At 46.2% G+C, this 11,353-nt stretch overlaps 2 protein-coding genes across 3 annotated transcripts in view; one reads left to right on the plus strand and one right to left on the minus strand.

Annotated features, from left to right (window-relative positions):
- The window catches only part of LOC134969342 (capping protein, Arp2/3 and myosin-I linker protein 2-like), a 549,992-nt gene that overhangs the window by 536,047 nt on the left and 2,592 nt on the right, over window positions 1-11,353 (plus strand). The window lies entirely within an intron of this gene.
- On the minus strand, window positions 3,126-4,923 carry LOC134969343 (uncharacterized). The gene is made up of 3 exons (XM_063945255.1): window positions 4,776-4,923; window positions 4,488-4,700; window positions 3,126-3,872 (listed from the first exon to the last, which is right to left on the minus strand). The coding sequence occupies exon 3, from the start codon at window positions 3,859-3,861 to the stop codon at window positions 3,193-3,195; it is 669 nt and encodes a 222-aa protein (XP_063801325.1). The 5' UTR covers window positions 3,862-3,872; window positions 4,488-4,700; window positions 4,776-4,923; the 3' UTR covers window positions 3,126-3,192.

Below are 11,353 nucleotides of genomic sequence, written 5' to 3' on the forward strand. Positions count from 1 at the left end.
ATCAATCTCCAGCTTCATCGGTGTTCCATCATCGCTCTCCAGCATCACCAGTGTCTCCTCAGTTTATCTCAGACTACATTGGTGTTCCAACATCATCTCACAGTTCACCATCAGTGCTCCTATCAGCTAAACCTCACTTCATCCGTGAGTTCCGTAGCACCCTCACCACCTGGGCCGGGTCCACCCAGCATCCCTGGCAATTCACAAGTACACACCTCATTCAGCATTCCACCAGCATCTCCAGCTTCCAGTGTATCATCTGCTGGTCAGTTCTTACTCATACCATCTAAACAGCGGATGGCTGTTGGTTCTCTGGACTATTCCATTTCCAGGTCTTCCAAGACTTTACTGGGTTACACTACTCCCAACAGCATCCTACCATACCTATATTTAAGGAACTGTGTTATCTCCTGTTTGGCTACAACTCCATAATACTGAAGGCAATTTGGATGGAAATATATATATATATAAAAACATTTTTCATTATGAGTATACAAAAGAGGTTTCTCCCACAGCGCTGTTTAGAACAGAAAACTACTGATATTTTTACATTAACAGTTCTCTGTATTTATGTAAAATTAAAACATATATAAAATATAATGAAATACAGCAAGACACAATCAATTGCTTGTTCTCTGTTTTTAAAACACCACACAATGGGGGTGATTCAGAGTGGATCGTAGATGTGCTAAATTTAGCACATCTATGATTAGTCACACAGACATGCAGGGGGGGGGGGGGGGGGCGCCCAGCACAGGGCTAGCCTGCTCTGCATGTCAGTCCCTGATTCTTTTGTACTTCAGGAGCAGCTCCCAGCCAGCGCAGCTCCTGCGCACTGGCAGGGAGCTACTCGTCTCTACGCAGATCGCAACGGCTGCGTGTGAGGTCACGCGGCCCACACCCTAACGGCACACCTGCGTTGCCTGGACAGCTCCCCCTAAACACCACTGGCCAGCCCCCTCCCTCCCAGCGACCGCCTCCTGCCTGTCAATCAAGCAGGGGCGATTGCTAGCTAAAGACAGCCGTCGGCTGTCTGGCATACTCCTGCGCATGCGCAGTTCAGACCCGATCGATTGGGTCTTAATGACCTCCGATGTCTTGGTGCCTGTTAGAAACTTTCAAAGACCTTTTTGTTGCACAAGAATATTCAAAAAAAAAAAAAAACATACACACACAATGGGGTAAATTTACTAAGCTCCCGATTTTGACCGAGATGCCGTTTTTTCATCAAAGTGTCATCTCGGTAATTTACTAAACTCAAATCACGGCAGTGATGTGGTCATTCGTAATATTTTGGAAGTTCAAGTTAAAAATCACGAATGAATACACCATCGGTCAAATTACGCCTGTTTAGATATGAATCTCGGTCATTTACTAACCATTCGTAATTGTAATTGCTGCCGTGAAAATGCATTTGCGGCCGCGAAAAATTACAAATCGTAAAAAATTCCTAAAAAAAAACGCGCCAGCATTTGAAAAGCGTGTTTACATGTGTACTCAATTATCCATTACTCACACCTGAATGTTTGGCCCTATAAAAGTGTTCCAGGCACATTTTGAATTTCTCTCACTCTGAAATGGCGGCTGTGGTGTGTGCCAATGAATTTATGTTTGCTGTGGGATACCTTAGACTGCTCCATGAGGCTTCCAGGAATCAGGCCCAGGTAAGTGAACATGGTCAACAGGTTGTCCAGGTGCCGCGGAGGCTGCGCCAGCCTCGTTTTTTTAGAGGGCGTTTAAACTTAAACGCATTGTCCGATGGTAGGGTCATACAGATGTTCCGCCTAAATAGAACCAACATTTTCCACCTGTATGACCTTGTCAAACTGGGCCTAGACCCTGAGACAGCACGCTCTCGCTCTGTCTCAGGCCTACACAAACTCCTGGCTGTGTTACACTTTATGGCTACTGGGAGCTTCCAGGCTGTGGCAGGCGACGTCATTGGTATCTCACAGCCCACCTTTTCAAGATATTTGAATCAGGTGAGTCTAAAAATACATATGCGGTTATGTGTAAGTGTTGCTTCTGTAAGTACAAACAACACAGTATTGTATAGAATACCTAACATGACACTCACCTTAGCTTCTTTAATGTCCACTCAGGTTTTGGATGTGTTGGATCCACACATTAATGCCTCAATCTGCTTCCCTACCGAGGAGTCGGAGTGGCGTGCTGTCAGGGTAGCTTTCTATGAGCTTGCTGGCATGCCCAATGTGCTGGGGGCCATAGATTGCACACACGCTCAGCTGAGATCACCTAGGGGCCGGCAATACATATATACAAATAGACATCTGGCACAATCAACTAATGTCCAGGTGGTCTGTGATGCAAACTTTAAAATTATGAGTGTTGTTGCAGGTTACCCTGGTGGCTGCCATGACGCCTTCATCCTCAGTCAGTCATCGCTCTTCGATAAATTTGAGGCTGGACAAATGCCTGATGGCTGGCTGTTGGGTATGTTAAAAATGTTTTGTGTGTATGTCTTTTAACCACAAACTCTAGTTTTGAGTAGGGGAAAGAATAATCTAACACATGTACTAATGTTGACTATATCTGTTTTTCAGGTGATGGGGGTTACGGCTGCTACTCTTGGCTCCTTACTCCATTGTCCCAACCTGATTCTCCTGCTGAACACAGTTACAATCATGCACATAAGGCTACGCGGAATGTGATAGAAAGATGTTTTGGTGTGCTGAAGTCACGGTTTCGGTGTCTGGATAAATCTGCAGGCCTTTTGTTGTATAGTCCCTCAAAGGTGACTAGAATTGTGTTCTGCTGCTGTTTTCTCCATAATCTGTGTTTAAGTCAACATCTGGCACATGATGAGGGAGAAAGCAGTCAGCAAGCAGAGGAGTTAGAACCATCTGGTGACAGTGTGAGTACATATGTAGGGAGGCAGGTACGGCAAGAAGTGATCCTGCGGTATTTTTCAGGTAAGTTTTTGTAGGATGTAATTATCCTTGACTAAACACTTTGCAATACTTTCTATTGTGTGTTTTGTTACTTACTGTTTGTTGTTTATAGTGGTGTGTACATTGTACTTAGTTTATGTTATAAATACCTTTTCAGTCATTACCCATGAAAAACATACATACATACATAGCAGCTTCAACAATGTTTGAGACGGACACAGGAAGTTGTGTGTTTGTCAAATCCAAATTTTTATTGTGAAAATCACATTTGTCAAAATTGTTATTTTTTTCGCTTGTGTGTGCTGGGTGCTGTGCTTTGTGCTGGCTCACTGGCACGTGCTCTGGAGGAACGCCGAACAGGGGAGGTTACTGGCGTTTGGATAGGGGTCGTGGTCCCAGAGCTGGAGGTCACTTGTTGAGCTGCCATCAATGTTATGTTGTTGCTCAAATTATTAATGCTAGCATTCAGTTGTGTGTTGGTTGCAGTGTGGCTGGCTACAATCCGGGATAACGACTCATTCACAACCTGGTTGTGCTGAATGAGTTGAACGAGTGCCTGCTGATGGCGCTGTTGCTCATCAATGATGCGCGTTAAATGAGCCAGCATTTGGTTGTTGTCAGCCCTTATTTGCTCCATCGATGTTGCGATTCGGCCTACTTGTACAATCAGTCTGCCCGAGTTGCGACTAATGCGCGGTAGATGATGGGGCAGACTGGCAAGGTGTTGGGTATGTGCGGTCAGGCTGGCATTGCTTTGGGCCTGTTGGCTTGTCCAACTGGCCCAAAAGTCATCTGGTATTTGTGTTTGGGGTGGAGCTTGTGCCAGTTGTGGACTCATGGAGGCTTGGGGGATATCCTGCAGCTGTATTGGCTGGCTCGGGTCAACAGGTGTAAGTTGCAGTGTGATGGTTGCCTGTTGGTCTTGTCCCTGCTGGTCCACGTCGGCCATCAAGCTGGGCTCTGTATGGGGTGGCCAACATGCAATGTTTATTTTTCTATTAATTTATTTGCTAGTTCTACACATTACTACATTCATAATACTCCATTTTTCAAGTTTTTAGACTTGTTTTTGTAAACTTATAATGTGTTTTTTCGCCAAAAACATATATACCATCACAGGCGTGCACATAGACAGACTTGAGTAATCCTCACCTAACTACCTCCCCTCCACAGCATTACAGTGTTATGTCACCTCCCCTGGCCACGATATAGACTGCTTACCTGGATAGTCCAGAGGAGCGGAGCAAGTAAGCAGTCTACATACCGGACAGGGGAGATGTGTGAACACTATAATGTTGTGGAGGGTGTTTTTTTTTTTTTTTTTTGTTTTTATATTTATTTTAATGTGCACGTGTGTGGCCTAAATTTGTACAAATGTATGTTCTTTTTTAATAATGATGTTGGCGATATCAACCACTAAGACCTTGAAAAATTAAACATTTTCACCTTTAGCAATTGAAGACGTAACATCACATTGCTTGTTATGGCAAACATGTAATCTCAACTCCAACTCACAACATAGTAACTGTACTGTGTAGATTATTTGCTATGTGTTTAGTTTCTGTTTTGACTCACCAGATAACTGAGGTGATCGGGGCTCATCACTCTGTGGACTCGCCAATAGTGCCAGTGGTGGCTGGGGTGACACTGCAGAAATGCGCCGCCTGGGTGGGGAAGATGGAGCCGCAGATTCCGTGCCAAGACGCCGTGTCTTACTTGGCCTCCTGGGTAAGTGGCCCGAGCCCTGTGATGGGCGCCTTACAGGAGGTCGGCTTACAGAAGCAGAACCTATGAGAATATATAAACATTAATATTTTGTACTTCTATGTGTTTGCAGAATATGTGACTACAGTGAAGTCTTACCTGCAATCCCAGCATCATCCTGAGTTGTCTGAGGCCTGTCTGGCCGGCTGGTCTGTCGGACTGTTGAAAAAGTGGAGCAAACATTATTACCATGCTTTGTGTAAAAATTACAACTGCAAAGCCTTAGTGTACTGTAACCATCTATTAGGTATTCGAAAATAAACTAATTTCTGCTTAAGATCTTCGTGCTTCCTTAATTTGTGGTGTATATCAAAATGTACATGGTGTTGCACAAAATAAATCTGTTACATTTGAGAATTATGCGTCAGATATTGCATAGATTGACTACTTGCAAATGTTACCAAAATGTAATTTTGAATTAATAGAACCTTTTTTAGGAAGTAAATAAATCAAATATTAAAAAATACAATTAGATACAACACCGATGTCCAAGCAATATCGCAAAATTATTATGGCAAATACACATACCAGCAGGCATTGCACCTGTTTTTGCGCAAATTTTAAAAAAAAATACAGCCAAGGCAAGATGGAAAATGCCATTTCTAAACACAAACACACCTTAAGGGTGCATAGGCCTGCAATATCTGACCAACAATTTTTGCATCCTTTACCCTTAAAAAATGATTTAAAAAACATTTAGAGGACATTTAAATAAAAATATAACAAATCAAACTCACCATCCTGCGTGGGTCGGTCCGAATCCCGGACATGAGTAGCAGACACCACTTCTGCAGGAATCAATGCCCGCACAGGCTCCTCCCACTCCCGATAGGTTGCCCGGAAAGGGGGGCCACCTCCGGTTTTTCGGGCTGATTTTGCCTCTTTGGCCATCTTGGCCTTGACACGCCGCTTTATGTCATAGAACCTCTTGCGACACGTGTCCTCAGTCCGCCTCCCCACACCCTCACTATTGACGGCAACTATTACTTGCCCCCACAGGACAGACTTCCTGCGGGAGGACACCTTGCCAGCATCCTGACCAAACAATTGGCGATGGTGCTTCATCAGCTCACGCACCAACGCCATGTTTTCAGCATAGCTGAACTTAATATTCCTGCCAGTCTTGGTAGTGGTGCGTGGCTGCGGAGCCACAACACCATCACTATCACTGGAGAATACAGCAACAGGCACCCCCTCCTCCTCCTCCTCACTACCCCCCTCCACCTCACTAACAGCCTCCACCTCACTAACAGCCTCCACCTCACTAACAGCCTCCACCTCACTAACAGCCTCCACCTCACTACCAGCCTCCACCTCACTAACCTCCGCCACCACACTGACCTCTGAGTCTGACATGATGACAAACGACAAAAAACACTGAAAAATCAAAACACAAAACACACTCCTCCACTACTACTACTACTACACACCACACAGCCAACACACACGCTCACTCACTCACAAACAATGACAAAAGACTTTAAAAAAAAAACAAGGACAAAAAAGTTGACAAACTGAGAAAAAACAATACTACAAATATGACAAGACTACTTACACACACAGTACAGCACTCAACAATCACAAAACTCCTCTCCAAATCCTCCAAAAACTCCACCAAACTCACCAACTCCAAATACACCTTCCTCTCTCCTCTCCACTAGCTAAACCCACGAGGTGCGGTGTGTTTGGGGCGGTTTTATAGTAATATGCACAGACACTCCTCCTTCACGAATACAACCAATCACGGACGCGTGACAAAAACGAAACTTAGGACTAAAAACGCGGCAGCAATTTCTAAATCACTGCCGTAACAGACATGTGACGCAGTCGTAAAAATAACCAAAAACGCGGCCGCGAAACAACAAACGCGGCCGCATTATACAGCAGAAAACCACGAATGACATCGACATCGGAACAAAAGAAAAACACGAATACGACAGCTTAGTAAATGAGTCGTAATCAATTCAAAAAGTTGCAATTTTACACTGTCGATGTCATTCGTGATTGAACTTTGACCTGAATCTGGAAAATACGAATCTTAGTAAATTTCCCCCAATGTCTTTCTTGTTTTTTGCCCACTTTACTTTTCAGATTGCTGCTTGATGACACATTGTGTCACTCTGTTTGCAACATACTTTCTGTTAAGTATGTTGCAAACAGAGGGACACAATGTGTCAAAACAGTCATCCTGAAAAAAATAGTAGGAGTGGGCTAAAATCGAGGTTTTCATGTATGAAACCGTTTAAAGAGAGCTTCCCCTTTAATTAGTATGTGTGTGATACATTTTGACCAATAGGAAGCAATGAGGAATTTGTTCGATTTTGCACTTGATTTTGCTGGGGATTTGAGGTTCGATTTTGGTTAAGGATTTCATAAATTCCACTCAAAATCCTTTTCCAAAATCGACCAACATTGAATTTGATTTGAAAACTTAATGCAAAATCGTTCTTTAGTAAATAAGGGATTAAAAAAAAAAAAAAAAATTTAGAAACGCAAAATAACTCAATTTCAAACGAAGATTCATAAATTGCTTTTCAAAATCAAATGTTATTAAATATACCCACAGGGGGACATCACTATGTGCGAGTGTTTCCCCATAGTGAGCCTGTATGTTTATCTAGCGTTCAATTGTTGTGTGGCGTTTCCGGTTGTGGTGCTGTCCCGTGATGCATTGCACAATTGGGTAGATTTTCGATCTAGAAATATGGGATCCGGTTAGGATCCCGGCTGTCAGGATCCCAAAATGCCGACGCTGGAATCCCGACACTCCTCAGAATGCTGGCGCTGACATCCTGACAAGGTTCACAAACCCACCGCCGGAACCCAGAGTGAGTGTATGCCGGGATGCTAGAAAAGGTAAGCAGAGGTGGGTTTAGGTTTAGGCTGCAGGGAGAGGGTTAACGTTAGGCTGCAGGAAGGGGGTTAGGAATAGGCACCCCTGGGGAGGGTTAGGGTTAGGCTGTGGGGGAGGGAAGGTTGGGTTTCGGTTTTGGGAAGGGGGGGTTCGGTTTAGGCGCCACCAGTGAGGGTTAGGTATAGGCTGCAGGGGGGTATTGGTTTAGGCAGCGGGTAGGAAGGGTTAGGGGGACATTGGCTGTTGAGATTCCCACCATAGGGATGCTGTGGTCAGTGTTCTGACTGCCGGCATTGCAAATGTCAGCATTTCATACCCAACGCATAGATATAAATAGTTATCTAGAGACGGATCTATTGCGTGTGCGCAAAGGCCAAAATGTGATCGCAGCCTCAGTGAAACGCAGTCGCAGAATGATTGACAGGAAGTGACCGTTCGTGGGTGTCAATATGACATTTGTGGGGAGTAATTGGAAAAACGCAGGCGTGGCATGGCCATTTTCAGGGTGTGTATCTAACATCAGCTACGATCTCTGTGATTAAAAACATGGTGCCGGTGCAATTGCAGTTGCACTATTCTAAGCAGGGCCAGATAAAGGGCCACTTGGGCCTGGGGCTGAAACTGATTTGTGGGCCTATACTGAGAAGGTAAGGAACTGTGAGCATAATTCAAGGAGAGACTTTCCTCTCTCCTCTTTCCACTATGACTTGTCCCAACCAGGCAGCCACCTTCTATAACTCTTCCCTAACCGCTGCTCTCGACTCTGTGGCCCCCCTCTCCTCTGTCCCCCTCCGCCGCTCCAAACCCCAACCCTGGCACACCAAACTAACACGTTTCTTACAAAAATGCTCACGCTCCGCTGAACGCTCCTGGAGGAAATCTCACTCTCTACCGGACTTCCTCCATTTCAAGTTTATTCTCTCCTCCTACAGCTCTGCTCTTTCCCTCGCCAAGCAATCCTTTTTCCAAGCACTCATCTCTTCTCAGTCCTCCTGTCCACGCCGTCTCTTTGAAACTTTCAACACTCTCCTTCGCCCCCCTCCTCCTCCCCTCCCATCCTCCCTCACTGCCACTGACTTTGCCTCCTTCTTCATCTCCAAAATTGAGGATATCCGACACGACATCTCCCGCCGTCACCCCTCTGCTACCCCCCTGCCCCCTCTATCCCCCCCCTCCATCTATCCCACCCTGTCCTCCTTCCATCCGACTTCAGAAAAGGAAGTCCACTCCCTCATCTTATCCTCCCCCCCCACCACCTGCCCCCTGGACCCCCTCCCCTCCCGTCTTCTCCGCTCCCTCTCCCCCACTGCCTGCTCCCACCTTGCTCACCTCTTTAACCTGTCCCTCTCCACCGGCATCTTCCCCTCACCATTCAAACATGCTCTGGTCTCACCTATTCTCAAAAAACCCAACCTCGACCCCTCATCACCCACTAACTACCGCCCCATCTCTCTTCTCCCTTTCGCCTCCAAATTACTTGAACGACTAGTCTACACCCGTCTCACAAGCTACCTCTCTGACAACTCCATCCTCGATCCACTACAATCTGGCTTTCGCCCACTCCACTCAACTGAGACTGCCCTGGTGAAAGTCACCAATGACCTGCTTTCGGCCAAATCCAGGGGCCACTTCTCTCTGCTCATCCTTCTGGACCTCTCTGCTGCCTTTGACACCGTAGATCATCCTCTCCTCCTCGGCACACTCCAAAACGCTGGCCTCTCTAGCACTGTCCTTGACTGGTTTTCTTCTTACCTCACTAACCGCTCCTTCTCTGTGTCTGCCTCAAGCACCACCTCACACCCTTCCATCCTTCCTGTTGGAGTCCCTCAGGGTTCTGTCCTTGGACCACTTCTGTTCTCCCTGTATACCTCTTCCCTGGGTGCGCTCATTAACTCATTTGGCCTTCAATACCACCTCTATGCTGATGACACACAACTCTACCTCTCATCTCCTGATCTGTCCCCCTCTGTCCTCTCTCAGGTTTCCAGCTGCCTCTCTGCAATCTCCTCCTGGATGTCTGAACGCTCTCTAAAGCTCAACATGGACAAAAGGGAACTCATCATCTTCCCCCCATCCAGAGCAACACCCCCAACCAATATCTCCATCATTGTTGACACCACCATCTCCCCCGTTCCCCAACTCCGCTGCCTGGGCGTCACTCTTGACTCCTCCCTCTCCTTTGCACCCCACATCCAAGCTCTGGCACAATCCTGTCGTTTCCAGCTACGCAACATTGCTCGTATCAGGCCATATCTCTCCCAGAGTGCAACTAAACTCATCATCCACTCACTGGTCATCTCACGACTTGATTACTGCAATGTCCTCCTCACTGGCCTCGCTTGCTCCCATCTTGCTCCCCTCCAATCTGTCCTGAACTCCGCAGCTAGGCTTATCTTCCTCTCCCGCCGCACCACATCTGCCACTCCCCTTCAACAAAATCTACACTGGCTCCCATTCCCCTACAGAATCCTCTTCAAACTCCTCACCCTCACATACAAGGCCATCTCTAATTCCACTGCTCCCTACATCTCCAACCTCCTTTCCCTTCATACTCCCTCCCGCCCCCTACGGTCGACTAATGACCGTCGCCTCTCCACCGCCCTGGTCACTGCTTCCCATGCACGAGATCAGGATTTTGCACGTGCTGCACCCCTTCAGTGGAACGCACTCCCCCGCTCCATTAGACTCTCCCCAACCTTGCAAAGCTTCAAACGGGCTCTAAAAACCCACCTATTCATCAAAGCGTACCCTTCTAATGCATAACCCAGAGCTGAAGCCGCGCCTCCACCCCCTGCCTCATGCCGTGAACAGCTCAGCTTTGCTTGCATACTGCCATCAGGCTACCTCCCGCTTGCCTGCACCTCTTGTCATCTGTCTGTCGCCCCTCCCCAATAGATTGTTAGCTCTTCAGAGCAGGGCCCTCTTTCCTCTTGTTATCTAAGCCCTAGTCTCAACACATTTCACTCACAGCTCTCCCCTACTCAACGACCATTTTTATCCTGCTAGTAAAGGCTCATCTTCATCTATGACCACCAGCCTCTAGTAGTACGATGATCACTCCCTCAATACTTACATCTTAGCTGTACTATGTCTTGAGAATGTGTGGTGCTCTGTTACCTGTACTCTATTTCTGTTATTTATTTACTGTAATGCAATGTTTTGTCCCCTGTACTGTCCTTTGTACGGCGCTGCGAAACACATGTGGCGCCATATAAATAAAATTTAATAATAATAATAATAATGGATCACTAATTAGAGAATTTGCAAGTTTTGTGATTATCGAATGACTGCGCATGCGTAGCGCTCACATTGTACACACGCACCGGGTAATGTTGACAGAAATTGCATATAGATCATAATCGCAATGTAGCCGCTGTTTGACTCACAGCAAGCCTGCGTTTCTGGGTGGAAACCTGCTGATTTCTGGGGTTGGGGGGGTGGTGTAAATAAAAATTTAAAAAAGGTGGCATGATCAGGCGTTTTTGTGGAGAGTCTGACGTCAGCGCAGACCACTTCCGGGCTGCCTCAGTCACAGATTAGTTGCAGCCTCGAACCTACTTACATTTGCTCAGACAGAAAAAAAAAAAAAATCTTCAATGTTACGGAAAATGAGTATGCATCTGCAAATGGATAGCGATCTGCAATGCATTTGCAAACTTGCACTGGACCTTTTTTCTTCCTGTCAGTGCGGTGCCTTTATACAACTGCAATTTCTCAGAATAGCAATCCATGATGAATTAGGCCCTGTGACCAATGCTGAACTATGAGTAAGGTAGAAATACATTTCTCACATGTATGATTTATGGCCGACCGTGTGGCCAAC

The sequence above is a fragment of the Pseudophryne corroboree genome, chromosome 11 (assembly GCF_028390025.1).
Source record: "Pseudophryne corroboree isolate aPseCor3 chromosome 11, aPseCor3.hap2, whole genome shotgun sequence".
In the NCBI taxonomy this organism is placed as follows: domain Eukaryota; kingdom Metazoa; phylum Chordata; class Amphibia; order Anura; family Myobatrachidae; genus Pseudophryne; species Pseudophryne corroboree.